Source organism: Panthera leo, chromosome D3 (genome assembly GCF_018350215.1).
Source record: "Panthera leo isolate Ple1 chromosome D3, P.leo_Ple1_pat1.1, whole genome shotgun sequence".
NCBI lineage: Eukaryota > Metazoa > Chordata > Mammalia > Carnivora > Felidae > Panthera > Panthera leo.
The window spans coordinates 6,319,773-6,340,154 of NC_056690.1; the positions used below are offsets into that span (position 1 = coordinate 6,319,773).

Below are 20,382 nucleotides of genomic sequence, written 5' to 3' on the forward strand. Positions count from 1 at the left end.
GGCACAAGACGGGCACAGTTGATGACAGACTCCTCCTGAGAACCGAATCTCCTACATTAGAAACAGTAATAATGACAAGTACAGCAGCTAAAGACCTATGCTTACTAAGTGCCAGGTGCCATCCCTAAGGGAGGACTCGACATGCATTAGCTTTTAATCTTATCTAGCACCTGTGACCCCCATTATACAAATAAACCATCCCCTAGGACATTCACCAAAACACACACATTCTGCTGTCTAACCTCTTTTAAAAGAATATTTTCAAGTAACCTCTGCACCCAACATGGGGCTTGAACCCACAACCCTGAGATCGAGAGTTGTGTGCTTTACCGATGAAGGCTGGCCAGGCGCCCCTGCTGTGTAACCATTTTCCTGTCTCTGCTTTGTAAAAAACAAACAAACAAACAAACACCCAAACAGAAAGACACACAGGTGGCCTCGCCTGGCAATAAATATTTTAATTTTTGTTTCATTTTTATGATGACAAATAATTTTCAAGTTATTTCCTTTTTTTTTTTTAAATACAAAGCTAAACCACAAACAGGTACAACCAAGACATTTTATCTCACATTTACACACTCTGTCGGATCCTCCTCCAATTCTCTGACCACTGACCAGGCAAGTGTGGGGGGTGGGGTGGGGGGGCAGGGGCGGGAAGACTTTCGTAGGTAGCACCGTGGTGAGGCCGGGGTGGGGGCCAGGGGAGCATCAAGGTTGAGGACAGGCTTTCGTACCTGTCTCCATTCACATTTACCCGGGACCAGGGGAGGCCGGGAAACCCCAGGTCATGGCTTCAGAGCCACGGCCCCCTGGACTGCAGGTTAACAGAACAGGTCTCCCTTCGGGAGGGAGGAGGAAGCTACCTACTTCTCCTGCATCACAGTCAAGGTGGAAACTTTACCCTTAGCCTTGATCCCTGGGCTGCCGGGCCTGCCCACTCCCCTGCACATCAGTGGCTGGGGTGGGGGCCACGCATTTCAGGGCCAGCAGGCTCCCCCTTCGGTTCATGGCTGCATCTTCAGTTTTGCAGGAAGGATACCAGGTGGTCTGACAGACAGAAAGCCTGACAGCAGGTCTGGAACTTTCAACCCATTGGAATTGGGTCAGGGTTTGGGGGCGGGGGGGCGGAATATTGGGTAAGTAATTTCTGGTCCCACTACAAAACTTTTATTTTTGATTAGAATAGAGTACCATCTCAAATCTCTTCTACAAAAACAAAAACCAAAAAAAAAAAAAAAAAGAGAAAGAGAAAGAAGAAAAAAAATGCAGCCACTTCACTCACTTCAAGACCTATATACATGTAAGTTGTTTTCTGTGGTTTTTTTTTTTTTTGTCTTTTTAAATTTTTAAATTTTTATTATTGTTTTTTAAAATAAACTCAGTGTTCACATTTCTATAAAGAATTAACCCAGTTTTGGGAAACCCTGCCCCGGCAGGGCTAGGCAAGCAACGCTTTTCCCTGCCCACGTCGACTCTGACCGCCCGCCCTGACGCGCGGAGGCGCCCAGAGAAGCGGCGGCCTGCGGAAGAGTGAACCGCGCTCACGGGCCACTGGGTCAGTAAGCTTTCGAGAAAGCAGAGGGGAAGACTAGCTTACTGCGAAACCTTTTTAAAAAATATTCATACACTTCCTTGTGCGCCTGTCCAGACGTCAGGAAAACAAGAGCTTGGGAACACCCCGTCCGGGCCTCGGGAGGCAGCGTCTTCCGGGACTCGCCTGCGCTCGGCCGGCGGCCGTCGGGGGCGTGGGGAAGAGAGTCCTGGCTCTGCGGCTGGAGGCAGGAGGGTCGCCCAGCTTCCTAATTCATGTCCACTCTTTCCTCTAAAGCCTGTGCTGCGTCTTTGACTGCATGCACGGGAAGCACAAACGTTTGACTTGTATGCAAAAAAGGTACAAAAACAACTAGAATATAAAAGTTTTGGTAATATAAGGCCATCTGTTCAAGTCCACCTTGGAAACCTGTAACAGATATTTAAATACTACAGTGAAAAGGCATCTTAATATACTTTTTAAAAACATCTGAAGTAATCTGCTAAGATTTAAGTGTGTAAAAAAAAAAAATCAATTCCCTTTGAGGGCACTTTGTCCATGGAAGAAGGGAGGGGGGCGGGGAGGGCGGGGTGGTTAATGCTTCAGCCAGGGATAGGCTTCGATGGAAGCCCGGCTGCGGTCCCCATAGTCATACAGGAGCTCCTCCCCGGCCTTGATGTCGCGGGAGGCGATGAGGATGAGGTGAGGCACGCCGTCAATGTCGTGCAGTTTGGTTTGGCAGTTCCCACATTTACTGTGATTGATCAGTCTTCCCAGGCGATTTGTCTCTCTAGTTGCATCCACGCTGGCGGGAGGGAGGGCAACAGAGGGTTTAAATTGATAAAGAGGCTTTTGATCCCAGTCACAGCCAGCTCTCAACTCGGGTGGGATGTCGATTTATAGCCACGTTTTTGGGGAAAGCAATTCAAGTCAAAACAACATCTTTTAAGAGCCGAGGGAGGCACTGGGCGAGAGAGTGGGGGGTGGGAGGAGACGGGAATGCAAGAGGCTCTTTGTGGAGGCCCGTGAGGCAAGCGCATAAGAAATAAATGAATAAAGATCAACTGCGGATAGTGGGGGAAGCTGTGAGGAGGCAGGAGTATCGGAACTCTCCGTACCTTCTGCTCGGTTTTGCTGGGAACCCAAAACCGGTCGGAAAAATAAAGCCTGATGTCAAACACCACCACCACCAACACAACAAAACACCGAATCGAGCGCACTGGCCGTATGGGGACAGGAGCAGTCGCTGGCTTCTAGAGCCGCTCTGGCCGAACGCCAGGAGCAGGAGCGGGAGCGGCCTGGGGAGCCTCGGAGCGGGTCTGCATGGACTGGTCCGCCTCTGCTTCTCGCCCGGTCAGATGGCAGCCACAGCAGCTCCAGGCCCAAAGGCTGAAGTGGCAAGCGGGGGGAGAGCCGCTTCACGGCTTGGAAAAGGGCAGCAAGAGCCAACCAAGAAGCAGGAGCAACAGAAAGAATCAGCAGGCTGTCGTGCTCTCTGCCCTCGGGCCTGTCCTCTCCGCCAGGGCGCGGAAAAGCCACTCGAAGCGCTAGTGGACTTACCAGTAGGTTTTGCTGAGATACTGGAAATAGTACATGTAGCAGCCCGTGGAGGGGTCTTGTGCGTACAAAGCCTCCCGCTTCTTGGCATCGGTGATCTCGATGAGGTCCCCGTGGTATTCTACCACGAACTCGCCCCGGGAGAACTGCTTGGTGGCGATCACGCCCCTGCCCTTGCCATCGATGAGGTCAATCTGTTGGGAGGCGAGGAGAGAGCGTTGCTTCCTAACACCACGCGTGGCCGGCTTCCTGGGCGCCTGGGGTTGCCCGCCCCCCCCCACCCCTTCCTCCATCGGCTTTCCTGAGGTGTGCCCTAGATCTCACTCTCTTTACGTGCCCAGCACAACCGGTATGAATGTACACAGCCGTGCAACTATCGCCAAGATCCGTCACCCCAGAAAGTTCCCTCGTGCCCTTCGCAAAGCACTGTTAACGCCTCATCCTCCTGAGGGATCTGCTGGGTGGATGTTGCCCCATTTTGCAGATGAGAAAACGGAGGCTCAGAGAGCCAGAGCCACGTCCAAGGCCACATGGCTGGGAAGTGGTAAAGTCCGGCTGGCAGCCGCATCCGTGGCCCCTTCCGGGGCGAGGTGGGGGCGGAGGGGGAGAAACCCCGTGTTCCAGGTCTCTCCTTTTTCTGTAATTTACCCTCCTGTGCTTCTGCTCACTCATTATAAATGGGGTTGCAGGCTGACTGCTTGAGGGGCCCAGACTTAAGTTTGGATCCTTCTAGATGGTACGTGAAACAGGAGCTTTTTTTTCGGACTCTGGAGTCCCAGCCCAGACCCACGTGGCCACCACTGTAGAGCCCTGCCCTTCTCATCCACCCAGTGTGTTTGCAATATGTGAAAAGAAAAGCAAATTTCTCGGGTCCTGTCATTTCCCAGGAAAACTGTTTAAGAAAAACTTGTTAGCTTCTCTAGGAACCCTCCAGGCTTCGCCTCCGTGCGCTGGGCCCCACTGCCCCTTACCTTCATTCCTTCTTCCTTCCCGCTTTCAATCAACTCATCTATTCTCTTCCTCTCTTCAGACTGTGTAGAGAGGGAGAAAAACAAAAAGCACCTGAGCTTTCTCTCCTGGGCCGTTCAGGGCAGTCCGGCAGCCTGGGCCACCCGCAGGGCCACTCCCGGTTGGCCTCCATGACACGGGTCCCCAAGGACGCCCAATCCCCCACACCCCTTGTCCTTTTCTCACTGCCCACCTGTTGTGGACGGTTTGGCACCTGGGGTTCAAACGGACCAGGAGGGATACAGTTGTGGCCCAAGGGCAGAACTGGGTTGAGGGGCTATGTTCCATTTGGCACACGCGCTGTTTTTAAAAAGATCTAAATTGCCGACATCTGCAAATCAAGACTCCGACCTCATCTGACATCGGCCAGGGCAGATCAGAGCACAGCCTTTCGAAGGGGCATGTGCACACTATGTTCCTCCTGTCTGACGGCCCCTATGGGCGCCTTGGTTTAGCAACTCTCGGAGGTGGGTCTTTTTGGAAGCCACTGCCATGGACGAGAAAAGGGCCTCCCACCCCAAAGAGGTAATACCACCCTGAATAGGGAAGTTAGACAGGAGTGGACATTCCTGGTCTCACCTGCCCCTCAGGGACACCCCTCCTGCCACCACCTCCCTCCCGGACCCAGACCCCATGCTCCGTCCATGCACAGGACTGCAGGCAGGCACAGAGAGCCGCTGAGGGACCCAGCAGGAGCCCAGGCCCCGCGCTGGCTGGCACACGCAGAGCCCTCCACCCACAGCTGAGCACGGACCCTGCCCGCACAGAGGCCTCAGGACGCCGTCTGCGGCCCACACGCACTTCCCCAGTCCCTCTCCACACAGAAGTACCACGCACGTGTGACGGGCAAAGCCCAGGTCTCTGCAGGTCCAGACTGACCAGGCTGTCACTCCCAGGCCCAGCCCACATCCCTGCTCTTCTCCTGCCGTCTTCCAGCCACATCATGGCCACCTCACTGGTCTCCCGGCTTCCATTCTGACCACCCACTTCACTCTGTTCCCCACACAGCAGTCACAAGGGTCTTTTAAAAATGTACATAAAGGGCGCCCGGGTGGCTCAGTCAGTTGAGCATCCAACTTCGGCTCGGGTCATGATCTCGTGGTCTGTGGGCTCAAGCCCCACATCAGGGTCTGCACTGTCGGTGCGGAGCCTGCTTGGAACTCTCTGTCTCCCTCTCTCTCTGCCCCTCCTCCTCTCGTGTTCTCTCTCTCTCCCTCTCAAAAATAAACAAACATTTAAAAAAATGTACGTAAGATCATGTCATTTCCCTGCTTAAAGCCTTCCAGGAAGTTCACTGAATAGTGACGTGCCAACGTTGGCTCCTTAGCGTGACAAATGTACCAGGATAGTATACGATGCTAACGATGAGGGAAACTGGGTAAAGGGTCTACGGGAATACTCTGTACTACCTCTGCAACTCCCCCGTAAATCTCAAATCATTCCAAGGGTTTGTTTAAAGAGAAGCAAAAGCTTTTCCTCACCTCCCCACTCCTACCGAGATAAAATCTACTTTTCTGATGGCCTGTGAGTCTCTGCATGATCCCGGCCCCACATCTCTGGCCTCGCTTGCCGTCTTCACCCTTGCTCTCACATTCTGGCCACGCTGGCTGACTCTCTTACAGGACCAGGCTCGTTCCCGCCTCAGGGCCTTTGCACTTGGTACTGCCCCCGCCTAGAATACCCTTTCCCTAGTCCATTCACCTGGCTTGTGTCCTCCCTTCCTTCCAAGCTCTGCTCAAAAGGCACCTCCTCAGGGAAATCTCCCCGACTACCGCAGCTAAAGTAGCCCTAAGCCTCACCATGCCTTCAAACTACCGTCTTACTAAGTTAACGTCAAAGGACTATCAGAAATTATCTTGTTCTATGCCTGTCTTTTGATGCGTAATCACTCGAGTATAACCTCCCTGAGTACAGGGGCCTGATCTTGTTTACCGTGGACTCTCCCGGCCTAGGACAGTGCCTGGCACATAGTGAGCCCTCAAAGCAACAGCAGCATTAACACACGCAAGTGCACACACAACCACCCTGCTAAATAACTAATTACAAGTGTGTGGAGACCAGCGAGAAGTACAGGAAGCTCCGGAAGCGGGAGCGGAGTGAGCCGGGCACCTGCAGACTTTCCTGCCGTGACTGACTGTGCCGGGAGGAGCTGAGCTGGGGAGAGCCGGGGCCGGGGCCGGGGCCGGGGCCGGGGCTGAGCTGGGGAGAGCCGGGGCCGGGGCCGGGGCCGGGGCCGGGGCTGAGCTGGGGAGAGCCGGGGCCGGGGCCGGGGCCGGGGCCGGGGCCGGGGCCGGGGCCGGGGCCGGGGCTGAGCTGGGGAGAGCCGGGGCCGGGGCCGGGGCCGGGGCCGGGGCCGGGGCCGGGGCCGGGGCCGGGACCGGGGCCGGGACCGGGCTAAGTGTCCTGAAGGCAGAGGCACAGAGTCTGAGTTTCATCCTGCGGCCTCGGTGCTTAGGGGCATGCGTCAACCAGCTCCAGGCTTCCAAAAGAGAATTCAGGCAGCAGCCTATGGGCGTGGGAGGGGGGCCAGAGGCAGACTGAGTGGGAGGGAAGCAAGGCCTAAATTGGGTCGAGGCTGCTCTGCACATCAGGCCTGGGGCTGGGCCGGGGTGAAGAGGCCAGGGCACGGCCCACAGGTGCAGTCCTCGCCCCAGTGCGGGGCACCCGCAAGCAGGCCAACCGGCAAAGGGATCCCCGCGGCCAAACGACAGGGGTTCAGGGCATCTCTCCAAGGCCCATGCCCACCCTCCTGCCCTGGACCCAACACCAGGCCCTGCCCGCTCGGTCTCCCAACTCAGTCAAGTGCCTGCAAAGCTTCTGATTTTAGTTCCTCTCCTGCCTCACCCCCATCCCTCTCTTGGGCCCCATGGGCCTGGGCCCTGGTTTCCGCGGCCCCGAAGGACAGGCAGGTCAGGACCTACCTCACCGCTCAGCTGAGGGAGGCGCGGCTGCCCCAGCCTCAAGCTTTACCTGTGCGGTCAGGAGAATACAGCACCCTGGCCAGCCGCGGCCTCCCGCCGGGCCGGCAACCAACGGGCCGTGGTGTTCGCTCGGCAGAGCCAACACAAACAGTGAGAGCACAGCGTGGCGCTCCCTTGCGACTGGCCCTCTGTCCGGGGACAGAGCGAGCCGCACCATGCTGCAGACCAAGCTGCGGGGAGGAAGGATCCGCTCCCTTCTGCTCCTCTGCCGCAAGACCGAGCAGACCTGCACCACGTCCTGTGGCAGCCTTCCCTCCTCCGGCCAGAAAGCCCTTCTTCTTTTCTTTTCCTTTTTTTTTTTTTTTTAAATTAAAAAGAGGCAAACTGAGCCGCACCCACTCTGCAGCCCCCAGCAGCCCCGACCAGGGCTGGGAGGTGCCCCGGGTTCTGCGGCCCGGCGCCACCCCACCCTCTGCAGTGCTGTCTCGAAGAGTGACCTAGCACAGCCTCCCACTGCAGGCAGACACTTCATAACAGCTGGTTATTGGCTGCAAGACACCGCCTTTCTACGGAAAGGAAAGCCCAAGCTTCTCTCTGAGGGGAAAATGGACCCCTTTTCTCTTTTATTTTAAGCGAAGCCTCATCGACTCAGATAAGCAGAGGAAGAGAATGCTACATCACCGCATCTACGTATCTGCGTCTACAGATTGAACGTAAAACACGCTGAAGGCGTCTTAGGTTCAGGCCGACAAGGCCTCCAGGCGGGGTGGGTGGGGGCTGGCATCCTGAGCACCGCGCCCCCACCTTGAGGTTGCTTTGAGGGTGTGGGCGAGAGAGGGGCTGGCCCGGCCTGGAGCGGGAGGGCGGCGGGCTGCGGGGCCACCCGGACCACGCCCCGGGTTTCCTTAACAGAAAGGCAATAACCACACGTCACTGCATCAAATATTGACTGACTGCTGAGCAGCTCAGCACTCTGTAAACACAGCGGGCGGAGGCTTGCACGGTCTGGCTGGCCTTCCTGCCTGTTTTTTCAGGTGTTCCTAGGGCCACAGCTGGGAGGGAAAGAGGAGAGAGGGGGCCTCAGGAAGTGACAACAATGGGGAAGCCATGGTGACGATAATAAGAGTCAGCTAGTGCTTAACTGGGTGCCAGGCATGGTTCCAAGTGTGCTGTGTACATTAATCCATTTAATATCCCGACATTCCCAGAAGATGCCACATTATTATCCCATTTTACAGATAGGAAAACTGAAGCTCAGAGCAGTCAAGTAACTGGCCCTCGGTCACACAACCAGTCAGTGGCTTCCAAGCCACTTTACCACCTTGAGACACAACACGGGAACTTGTGGATGGCGGACAGACAAGCCTCTGAAAGCACACACAGCCTCCCCCCGAGGTCCCAGGCTCTGACCGTCCTGCCAACAAGTCCTGGAAAAGACGCCTTCATGGGAACGCAGGACTTTCCACACCATGTGCTACGGGTTACAAGACTCCTTCACAGAAGCATCTTAACCAAGCCTCGGAGTGACCCCAAACGTTAGAACTAGACCAAGGAGAGTACCAAGGCCACAGAAGCAGACCTACCCCGGGATGACGGAGAGAAAGCTCAAGCCCTGCCTGCCAAGCACTGCCTGCGGAGCCGCCCTGCCCTCCAAGAGCCAGAATTAAAGCCACATGACTCTACCTGCAGCTCAGCTTTGCTCTTCCTGGAGCTCCTTCGCACGGGGTAGAAATCCGTGAGTTTGCGATTCTGTTGTGTTTTTCCTTGAGCTCTTGGGTGGGAAGGGAAGAGGAGAAAACCAAGTGTTAGCACCGAAACCACACTCACACCCGGGAGGCCCCCGGCTCCTTGGGAGGCGGCTCCTCAGAAATGATGTCACGTAAACACCTTTGTCCACGGGGGCCCACGTAGGCTCACGTGCCCAAGGGGGGCTCCGGGGGTCAAAGATAGGCTGCCTACTCTCAGGGACGCTGAGCCTCGATGACAGCCAGGCCGAGCAGGGGCACTGCTACCCGCTTCCCTACCCCCCAACTAGCACCTGAGCAGGGTCTGCTGGGGTCACAACAACCAAACTGCCCTGCATGAGTCAGGGGAAGGGCTCCAGAGGGCACTCACTTCTTCCGAGGGGCCTGTTTGCCCTTGACGGGCTTTTTCAGGGCCTGCTTGGCGACGGCTGCGACGGGAGGGTCACAAGACGAGGTCGGAGTTTTTGGAGGTTCTGCTGCTTCAGATTTTTGGTTTGGAAAAGGTGCCAGGGGACCTCTCCCGGCGTCTTTGATCTTCTGTTCCTCGGACTTCATGGTGCTTCGGATTGCGTTCCCACTGTTCCTTTTCTCTGCGGGCAGAGGGAGGAGGAAGAGAGAAATTTAGTCTGGACTCTGTCTCTCCATTTCTAGACCATCAGCTGCATTCTAAGACAGGCTTTTATTTACTTACTTATTTACTTATTTATTTTTTACGTTTTTAAGGGTTTTTTTTAACGTTTATTTATTTTGAAAGAGAGAGAGAGAGAATCTGAAGCAGGCTCCAGGCTCCCAGCTGTCAGCACAGAGCCTGATGCGGGGCTCGAACCCTCAAGCTGTGAGATCACGACCTGAGCCGAAGTCGGATGCTCAACCGACTGAGCCACCCACGCGCCCCTAAGACACACTTTTACAGGAGACAGGATCCTGGGTGTGTCGGGCAGCGTTGCCCTCCGCCTGTTGAGCTCGGTGTCTACTAATGGCTTCCATGGGGGAAGCACTGGCTTTCCTTTTTGACCCAGGCGCTGGGCAGAGCTTCCGATCTGTGTCTTTTTTTTTTTCTTTTCTTTTTTCAGTTTTATTAAGGTATAGCTGACAAAATCGTAAGATATTGACAGTGTACTTCGTGATAATCTGATACACGTTGTGGAAGGATCCCTCCTCCCATCTAGTTCATGAACGCTTCTGGTGTTCTGCATCGCGGCAGGGGAGAGCCCTTGCAGAAGCACCACAGACAGCAAGAGCAGCGTAAGTGCTCAATCTGTAGCTTTCAGGAACTGGGATGCACACCCCGGAGAAAAAGCTAAACTCCTAAAGAGTGGGCCAGCGATGACGGACAGGAATAAGGTAATAAAGCAGAACTTCTTCCCTAGCAAAGACCTCTTCCCCAAGCCTGGCACACTTCATTTCAGACTCTTTTTAAAAAAAAAAAAACAAGAAAAAGAAAGTTTGAGGTGCCTGGGTGGCTGGCTTGGTGGGTTAAGCGTCTCTTGATTTTGGCTCAGGTCATGATCTTGAAGTTCATGAGTCCAAGCCCTTCAGCAGGCTCTGTGCTGACAGTGCAGGGCCTATTTGGTATTTTTTCTCTCTTCCTCGCTCTTTGCCCCTCCCCCACTCACGTTTTTTCTCTCTCTTTCTCCCCCTCTCTCAAAATAAATAAGTAAACTTAAGAAAAGAAGTTTCCTCTTCTAAAGGGGTCCAGGCCCTATGTTCACAGCGGTTCCCAGTATGGTGACCAATACTGGTCAGTATGTCACAGTAAAGGACGTCAAAAATGATTTGTTACGAAAAATAGTTGCGAAATACCAGCGTGGGTGAACGATTCACTTTTTTAAAAAGATGATTTACTAGGGGCGCCTGGCTCAGTCGGTTGAGCGTCCGACTTCGGCTCCGCTCATGATCTCACGGTTCGTGAGTTCGAGCCCCGCGTCGGGCTCTATGCTGACAGCCCGGAGCCTGGCGCCTGCTTTCAGTTCTGTGTCTCCCTCTCTCTCTGTCCCTCTCCCCCTCATGCTCTGTCTCTTTCTCTCAAAAATAAACGTTAAGAAATTAAATAAGTAAATAAATAAATAAATGATTTACTTTAAAGAATAAGTAAATAACACACAGCTGGTAGGAACATAAAATGGCGCAGTCACTTTCGCAAAGAGTATAGCTGGCAGCCGTTCAAAAAGTTCAACATGGAGTTACCATATGACCCAGCAATTCCACGCCTAGGCGGCTATTAGGAGAATTAAAAACATATGTCCACACAAAGACCTGTATGGGAAAGTTTGTGGCAGCATTATTCACAATAGCCAAAGAGTGGAAACAACCCAAATGCCCGTCAACTGATGAAGGGGTAAATAAAATGTGGTCTCTGCACACGATGGAGTATTGTTCGGTCGCAGCAAGGAAGGAGGCCCGGACACCTGCTGCAACATGGATGGCCCTTGACAACACGGTGCTAAGTGAGAGAAGCCAGGCACAAAAGGGCACATATAATGTATGGTTCCGTTCACATGATATGTCTAATACAGGCAAATCCACAGAGACAGAAAGTAAATTAGTGGTGGCCAGGGGCCGGGGGGAGTGGGGGAATGGGGAATGGCAGCTAATGGGTACAAGGTTTCTTCTTTGGGGCGAGGAAATGTGCTGGTATTAGACAGTGGGTGACGGTTGCACCTATCTGTGAATAGACTAAAACCACTGAATTGTACACTTTAAAATGGTGAACACTAGGATACGTGACTTTTATATCTCAATCAGCTAAAGAGAAAAATAAATACATCAAAATCCATCCAGACCATTCTCACTCCCTCACACGTGTCAAGCGGAACCAGAGGGAGTTAAGTCTGGGACATCATGCGAAACCCAAGGAGTATGTGATGCCCGTGAATGTCAACTATCACATCAGTCTGCATCAAGGCAGAAAAGAGGCTGAGAGTCAAGGACAAAAAGCGTGGCCCCTGGGCTCTCCTCCAGAGTGTATCTGGCCCCAAATTCTAATTGTTGCCATTTAGTCATGCTACACCCAAATAAGCTGGCTTGTGCACCGTGTCACCATTTAGGATAATTTACCTCCCACCCCATTCCAGAAGGGATGGGAGACTGGCTGCCCGTCATTCAGAGAGGGCCCTTTCCCCAGTGTCTGCATGGTAGGTGTTATCCTAAGTGCTGGCGATCCAGGGAGGAGCAGGGGAAAGGGCCGCCGGTGTGGGGCACTGTGCAAAGCCCTTTGCATCCATGCTTTCACCAATCTTCAGGATAGCCTTGCGAGGTAGGAATCCTCTCTCTCACTTCAAAGATGGAAGAACTGAGACTCAGAAAATAGGAGTAAGCTGCTCAGGCCTCTCGTAAGTAGTAGAGCTAGGATTCGAACCCAAGCCATTTGAAGACTGACTGCAACAGTATCAGCCACTGCACCGAGGAGGGGCATCAAGCAGAGGGCTGGCTCCTGCCCCTAGTTCTGTGTGTCCCGACCCTCGGTTCTCAGATCTGGTCCCAGACGTTGGCCTAAGCATCACTTATGGCACTTTTCATAAATGAATTACAAGGCTGCCTTGTATGAAGCTGCTGGTAGCCAGAGTGCTATATCTTTAAGACAAGTTTTAATTAGAAAGGAGCTTGGTGAATTTGGGAAAGCTCATATTCCCCACTGCAGCTTTAGAAGGAAATATTTGGAATAGAGCGAGATTTCTATGAGGCTTCAGCTTGTTTTGCTGGGCCAAACAGAATTTTCCGGAACTTTATGTTTTCTCGTTCAGTATTTTAACTCCAAATCTCATCACAGAGCATGCTGCTTCAGAGAGCAGCACCGAACACTTGAGTAGAAAGACACTCAGAAATGAGGTCAAGGCCAGCTCAAAAGAGGGAAGGAAGTCGGTTTCCTACGTTCACACAACACAATCAGGGCTACACGCACCTGGCCTGTACAACCCAGACTCAGAATTTCTATATTTTGGGCACTTGTGAGCCTCTTTCAATACAGGCCAGGTGTATTATTCTTGCAACTTGGCGACACAATCAAGCTTGAAGGACGTGCAGACTCTCTCGAAAGCGGGGAAAACCGGTTAGACCAACAGGGTACACACCCTGGGACAGGCCACTCTTCCCCCCTGTGTCTGCTTCTTAGCAGCAAGACAGAACGTGGATCCAACCTTCTGAACTTGGGTTTGAAAAGGCTGGATAATCATTTAATATAGATGCACAATTAATGGCAGAGAGGGGCTTTCTGCAACCCAACCAGCTGCGGTCAGAAGCTTACCTTCTCGTTTCCTGTAGAGTCCGGCTAATGGCTTCCCCTGGCATTTGACTTCGTGATGTGCAACTGAGTTGTCTTCCTGAAGGGGGGAACGCATTCCAGAGCATTTGTTGGGGCTCATGTAGGAATAGATCTTTGATTGCCCGGTAAATACATTCTCCTAAAACGACAAATGCATGCTCTGAAAGAGGCTTGAAGAAGATCCCGTGGCAAATGGCGGAGAAGGGCAATCAGAATACGAAAACCAGAAACAGACACCGTATCTCAAAAGCCGAGCCAACCCAGGGTTGCCGGCCCCAGGAGATCAGTGGGAGGTTTAGGATCTCCCAGGTCCGAGTTAGACATTTCCTGAACTCGTGTGGTCTCTAATTCTGGTCACTCAGGGCACATCTGGCCAGCAGGAAGCCAGCTGTGCACCAAGGTGTACATAAGCAGACAACCTACCAGTAGCAGAGAGGTCAGAATGACCCAGACTAAACAAATGCGGAATTTGAAGGGCTGGCCTCTGTGCAGGAGCTGCAGGAACTCTAGCACGGAAACAGGCCTCAGGGAATCTGATTAACTACTTCTTGGTCCCGAAGTCAGCCGATAGGACTTATTACTGCCTGAGCCGTCTGTGTCCCCAAGCCTGGCCCCTTTCAAATCAACGCAGCCCAGCAGCCTCCCAGGACTGCGGACCGGACTGCAGTGGTAATTGAAGGGTGGGGTGGAGGGTGGAGAGCTTAATAAAAGCAGAGCCTATAGCCAGCTCATTTAGGGCGGTCACTCTATTGCAGACGGCATCTTGGCATCAGTGGTAGGAGGGTGGGCAGACGGGTGGGGCGGTACAGGTCACTGCCGGCGTCTCTGGGCGTGGGGCCTCCCCCTCTGAGTAAGCACGGAATGGAGGAGGACTTCCCCAGAAACACTGCTAGGGCCTTTCTGCCGGGTGAACCTTTCAACACCAAGTCAGCGAGACCCGTGAGCTCTCTGAGGGCCCCCGGGCAGGCCCCCGCACACCCTGGGACGGCAGCCACCGCGGGGCTAGCTGGGTCTCGGGGTGCGGAAACGCCATAAAGACACAAACTTTTCCGAGGTCAAATATTGCCAGGGTCATGGCGGAGCCAGGGTGGACGCCACTCCCAGGCAGGCAGCAGAAAAGGAAGCTACCCGAGCCGGGCGCCCCGCCCGCACCCCCGCACCCCCGCCCCCGGGCCCAGGGCCGCGGGCGGGAGGGGGGAGGGGGGGGTCCAGGGGCGCGCGCACGTGCTCGCCGCGCTGGGCCGGCGGGGGCGGCCGGCCGCGCGGCCCCTCGGGGCACGCTGAGTGAGTGCGGGGAGGGTGCCTGCTTACCCCGTTGGTGCGGGGCCTCCCCGGGCCCCTCCGCTCCACCATCTCCGGGCCCGGGGCCGTCGCTGCCACCGCCGCCGCCGCCGCCGCCGCCTCCACCGCGCGGGGCTTGGACATCTTCCTGCCTGGAGAGGGGGACCCGGGGGAAGCGGGGGAGGGGGCGCTCAGGGCGCGGCGGGGCGGGGAGCGGGGCCGCCCGGGCCGGGCGCCGCGGCGGCGCCTCCCGCCGCAGCCATGTTCCGAGGGCCTGGCGGTGGTGGGCCGCCCGCGCCGCCGGGAGGCAGGGGCCGGCCGGCCGGGCCGGGCCGGGGCCCGCGTCGCCCTCCCGCCGCCCGGCCCGGCCGGGCCCCGCGCGCCGCCCGCCCCCCGCGCGGCCGGGCCCGCCACACCCACCTGCAGCCCGGCCAGGCCCATGGCGGCGCGCCCCGCGCCCTCGCCCTCGCCGCCGCCGCCGCCGCCGCCGCCGCCGCCGCGGCCCGGCCACCACCGCTGCCGCTGCCGCTGCTGCTGTTGCTGCCGCCGCCACCAGCGCCGCCGCGGCGCCCCGGGGAAGGGCCGGCGGCGCCCCACGGCGCCCCCTTCCCCCATGGCCTGCGAGGCAGGGCCCGGCACCCGCGCGCCGCGGCAGCCCGGGCCGGCCCGGGACCGAGGACGCAGGGAGGGAGGCGCTGGCGGCGCGTCCTCCGCGTCCCGCCCGCTCGCCCGCCGCCGCCGCCGCCGCCGCCGCCGCCCACCGTCCGGCTCCCGGCCCGGGGAGGGGGGCTGGCAGGGGCGGCGCCGAGAGGCTCCTCGGGAGGGAGGGAGGCAGGGCGGGCCGCGCGGCCGCGACGAATCCCGACTCGGGCGCGCCCCCTCTCGCGCGTCCTCAGCCACTCGGGGAGGAAGGGGTGGGAAACATGATAATGACAGCCCGGGCTCTCGCCGGCCGGGCTCCTTCTCTCGCTGGCTCCGCGGATATTTTGGGAGGCCCGTCGGTGCCAGGCGCAGTCAGCAGCGGTGAGCGCGACAGACGAGAGTCTTCCTGTGTGCCCGAGCCTGGGCTCCCCGAGCATTATAGGGACATTAATTCTCCACGCAAGTCCCCCCGCCCCAGGGGACGGGGAGGGGAGGAGGGGGAGGCAGGTCCTGTGGCAAACCCCTTAAAAATGAGCGTACTGAGGCTCAGGGGAGGTGCAGGGGCTTGGATGGGGCCACAGAACTAGGAAGCCATGGGGGGGGGGGGGGAGTGTCAAGTGTCAAACCCAGGTGGTCTGCACCTGACCCGTTCGGGCCCTGGGGAGATAGAATCAGTGATTATTATGGCAAGTTGGTGGGGTGCTTCCCGTGCATACACGATCTCATCCAAACCTCACAACAGGCCTGCGAAGGGACACACCCTTATCTCCTTTCCACAGATGTTGAAACTGAGGCTCAGAGAAGTGAGGAGCTCTGGCCAAATTCTCAGAACTAGAAATGGATTTCCAGGCCAACTGACCCCGGAGGCTGAACTCCCAGACACAGATGAGGAAATTCAAGATGGGAGAGCCAAATGCTGCTGCAGAAGTCTTTAGCAGGTCACCCGACTCTCCTGGCCACCCCATGAGAAGACATCCTAGGGAGGCAGGGGTTCCAGGCACTCAGGTGTCCGTGTTGGCATAGCTCACTGCCCTGCGCCACTGTGCTGAGGCCATTAGGGTTTGAGGGCCCACAGCCAAGAGTCACTGTATTTGTGCAAAGTCATAGATGCAAACAAGACACCTCGGGACATCCAGCTCCTACTGCTTGGGTCATGGCCTGGGAGGCAAGGATTGGGTTTCTCTCCCTGCATCTGCCCCAGAGGTGCTTTGTGACCATGACCACCAAGCCACTTCCCTGGACTAGACTTCCGTGTCCTCATCAATAAAAAACAAGAATTTTAAATTTCTTAACGCACCCAGGGCACCTTTCAACATCTACAGATAAACAAATGGCTGTCACTTTAAGTAGCTGCCTCTCCTTAGAAGGGATAAGACTAAGTAGGATTAAATGGCAGGAACAGACTCAGGACAATGTCTCCCAAATCAGCTCATGCTGTAGCATCCTGGGCAGGGCTGGGGAGCACCCTCCTCCCCACCGGATCTCAGTCCCCACCCCAACCCTAACTTCAGTCGGGTAGGGGCCTCTGACCATGTGAATACCCAAGACACTATGCAGACAGTGAAAGAGGATTCTAAAATAACACTCTGACACCCAGGCCAAGCCATTTGAAGCAGTGTGTGCGACATCTCCAGGGCAGAGGTTTGCAGTTTGTCGTCAAACTATCATGGGAATCGTGGTTTGTGAACAGGAAGCAGCCTCTCGGATTATCTTGTCTACATACGGTTTCGACATCACCCGACCCCCAGCCTCAAATACACACACATGCTCATGGCCGCAGCCTTCTCTATTTCAGCCCTCAGATGCAGGGGCGCATACGTTAAGGTCCAAGTCTGGCACCCATTCCTCAACTCTGCAGCTCCAGTACTAGAAGATATAATGCAACTCATTCAGGGTAAGCTTCAAAACAGGTTTTCCTTTCTCTGTACATGAGGTGTCCAGGTGCATATAACAAATATACCCATCAGCAGAAATAAAAACTCTTAATGTTGCCCAGGGTCGCACAGAAATAGAATTCAACAAAAATGAGACCAATAGCTAACATTTATTCAATGTTTACTATGTGTTAGGCCCTGTAATCGTGCGTTAACTTAACCTTCCCAACCCTTTATGAGAAAGTACTATTCCTATTTCAGAGATGTAGAAATTGAAGCTCAGGGAAGATAAATCACTTGACTGAGGATTACACGACTGAAGTGGTAATAGAGCTGAGATCTGGCCCCAGTGCTGCTATATATGAGGGTACTTTATCATAAAGAACGCATATTGCTGGAGTGCCTGGGTGGTTCAGTCACTTAAGTGTTTGGCTCTTGATTTCAGCTCAGGTCATGATCTCAGGGCTCTGTGCTGATAGCGCAGAGCCTGCTTAGGATTCTCTCTCTCCCTCTCTTTCTGCCCCTCCCCTGCTCACGTGCTCTCTCTCTCTCTCTCTCAAAATAAATAAATTCAACATAAAAAAGAAAAAGAATGTATATCACTTCCCTTGAAGTCAAACGCAAAAACAGCAATTCATTCACTCCACAAACATTTATTGAATACCTACTTTGTTCCAGGCCCTTGCTAAGGACACAACAGTAAAGGTAGAGACAGACAGGGCCAGATGAGGCCAGAGGGGTAGGCGGGACCCCACAGGCCACTGTGAGGATTGTGGATTTGATCCTAAGAGCAGTGGGGGAGGGAAGAGGAGTGAAGGTCACATGATAAAAATCTGTGTTCTTGGGGATCACTCTAGCTGCTAGGGGGATAATAAATTGGAAATGGTAAAAATGGAAAGAGGGAGACCAAATAGGAGGCCATCTGGCTGTGGCAGCAGAAATGGAGAAAAGCAGATGGACAGATCCTTCTCAAACTAATATATTTAAGGTTGAAAATATCTACATGATTGTAAAACTTCAAAACCAGAGAGGAATTGCCTGGTATCTGAACATTTCGCTCATGTGACCCAGCAAGATTCTCTTTGTTTGCAACAAAGACCGCTTTTCTAGAAGAAAAAGACTGACCCTTCATTTGAAGTACTATAAATGATTTGATATTTACACTACCAAATGCCCAATTTAGTAATCTACAAGAGAAATAAAGGCTAAGAAATAAGTAACTAACGGGGTGCTTGGGTGGCTCAGTCGGTTAAGCGTCAGACTCCGGCTCAGGTCATGAGTTTGAGCCCCGCGTCAGGCTCTGTGCTGACAGCTGGGAGCCTGGAGCCTGCTTTGGATTCTGTTTCCCTCTCTCTCTGCCCCTCCCCCACGCATGCTGGCTCACGCTCTCTCAAAAATAAATAAACATTTAAGAAAAAGGGGCGCCTGGGTGGTTCAGTCGGTTGAGCGTCCGACTTCGGCTCAGGTCGTGATCTCATGGTTTGTGGGTTCGAGCCCTGGGTCGGGCTCTGCGCTGGCAGCTCAGGGCCTGGAGCCTGTTTTGGATTCTGTGTCTCCCTCTCTCTCTCTCTGCTCCTCCCCTGCTCACACTCTGTCTCTCTCTCAAAAATAAAGATTAAAAAAAAATTTTTTTTAACAAATAAACTTTAAAAAAAAGAAAGAAGTAACTACTAATTTGGGGGTCAAGTGAGATACTGAGAATCTCTAACCAATAAATTACAAAGGTGATTTGTAAGCCTGCTGTGGTAGGAGCTAGGAACCCTTGTGCTCACTTCGGCTAAGGGAGGGCGAGTGGAACAAGAAAAGCCACAGACTGGCCAGTGTCTAGACTCTGACTGTGGACTTTGGCTTCCACCTCTGAAAAATGGGAATAACAACTTGTTATTGTTGCCTGGCCCTCACTGGTAATTATTGTTTGCCGCTATTAAGTCCTTAAATACTGCAATGGCAAAGTGCTTAGTTTTGTTTTCCCTAGAGATCAATTAAAGCAAGCCATGTTGTTATTTTGTTTTTAAAAAAGGCAATACTGTTGAAGCAGTTAGCTTAAATGATTTTTGTTCTAATGGGAAAAATGAACCAGGGAAGCATAGATGTATTAAGACTTGTCAGATACTATTAAATATACTTTTAGATGCTTAACACTTTCCCAAGGAAAAAATATTCGTCTTAGCTTTCTCTGCGGATTGGGTTACAAAGCTCTTTAACTTGGAAGTTCACTCTGCCTCATTTCTGAATCAGAATCCGGTTTGTCCCAAAAGACCCTAAGCAGACGCTGGTATATAAAAGATGCAACTGGGTTCAGGGCCTGAAAACAAAGGTGCCCAATAAATATTTACCAAATGAATCTTTATTTTATTCATTATTACTGCTATAGGGAGCGTAACGCATTAAGGCAAATTCCTACTAACGTAGTCCCTTGGAATTTTGAGAAAAATGTCAAACCGCAACTTATTTTTCTAAAATAATAATTCTACTCAACCTTCACGCTCCAAGTTTTTGCACTGAAGGAGACACAGCGGCTGGAAATGGCCAGTGGCTAGAGATCACTTTGACGCATAACGTGGGACTTCCTGTCCTGACACCAAACTAAGTGTGCAAAGCTCTTAAGGCTGGGACGTAGCCTCCCGCGACGGACAATCCCACCCAAACCGTCTCCCGAGGGCAAGAGTCCTGACCGGCCACAGGATGAAGGGGCGCCCCGGGTGGTGCGGTGAGACTCATCTCACCCCAAAGTGGGCCGGCGGGGCCCAGTCCTCGCCCCTGCGGCGCAGAGCTGACTCAGGGCGTGCGGAGGGAAGGCGCCCGCTGCGGTGTCCACTCCGATGCGCTCCCCACCATGGAGGTTACCCATCTGCGCCCTGGCCTGGAAGTCCCCTCCTTTCCCAACAAGAGAGAGACCCTAGGCGAGCGAAACTTCGCCCTCCCCCTTCTTCGTATCAATAACAACCATTCCCTGGAGGTGCCCTGTGCTTTAGTTTCCAAAGAGCTTTGACATATGGGTCTGTTGTCGCCGGAGAGGAAGGCCAGCGGGTGCCCATACTTTAGAAAGGGGAAACCTAGGCACGGAAGTGGGAGGGACTTCTGGAGGCTTGGGGGGGTTGGCTGGAGAAGGTTCCGCAGCAACCCCCCCACCCCCCCGGCCCCGTCTCCGCGCTCAGTCCGAGCAGCCCTCAGCAGGGCGCTTCCCCGCTGCCGCTGCCGACGCCCTGGTCCCCCACTCACAACATGACCCTCCCCAGCCCGAACCGCCCCGGCGCTGGCCACCTGGGCAAATACCTCTAGCCATGGCCCGGCTCTGTCACCGCCTGGGATCTCCCGGGAAACGCAGCTTTCGAAAAAAGTTGCAACAACTGTAGCCAACTGCTCCGCGGAGCTACGGCTGCTGCCCTGATTGGCGCCGCCGCCCGCCTCTCCCCAGGCTGTCCGCCGTGATAGGCGAATGCAGGAGGAAAAGCCCGCCCTTCTTCCCGCCTCCCCGGCTGGGGCGGGGCAAGCGGCCGCACTTTCCACTAGCGCTTTAGGGACAGGTCCCGGCGGAGGAGGTGGGAGGGGGTTTAAATTT

The 20,382-nt window shown here is 54.5% G+C and overlaps 1 protein-coding gene across 4 annotated transcripts; it reads right to left on the bottom strand.

Annotated features, from left to right (window-relative positions):
* Nucleotides 1–269: 269 nt before the first annotated feature.
* On the bottom strand, nucleotides 270–20,182 carry KMT5A (lysine methyltransferase 5A). Of its 4 annotated transcripts, none has more exons than XM_042910311.1 (8): nucleotides 20,097–20,182; nucleotides 14,335–14,456; nucleotides 13,006–13,162; nucleotides 9,133–9,352; nucleotides 8,701–8,788; nucleotides 4,060–4,119; nucleotides 3,092–3,282; nucleotides 270–2,336 (listed from the first exon to the last, which is right to left on the bottom strand). In XM_042910311.1, the coding sequence occupies exons 1-8, from the start codon at nucleotides 20,104–20,106 to the stop codon at nucleotides 2,126–2,128; spliced, it is 1,059 nt and encodes a 352-aa protein (XP_042766245.1). In that variant the 5' UTR covers nucleotides 20,107–20,182; the 3' UTR covers nucleotides 270–2,125. The 4 variants fall into 4 exon arrangements, with proteins under 4 accessions (XP_042766245.1, XP_042766244.1, XP_042766248.1 ...); XM_042910310.1 differs by having other exon boundaries at nucleotides 20,085–20,121; XM_042910314.1 differs by lacking the exon at nucleotides 20,097–20,182 and adding an exon at nucleotides 14,725–14,784.
* Nucleotides 20,183–20,382: the final 200 nt, after the last annotated feature.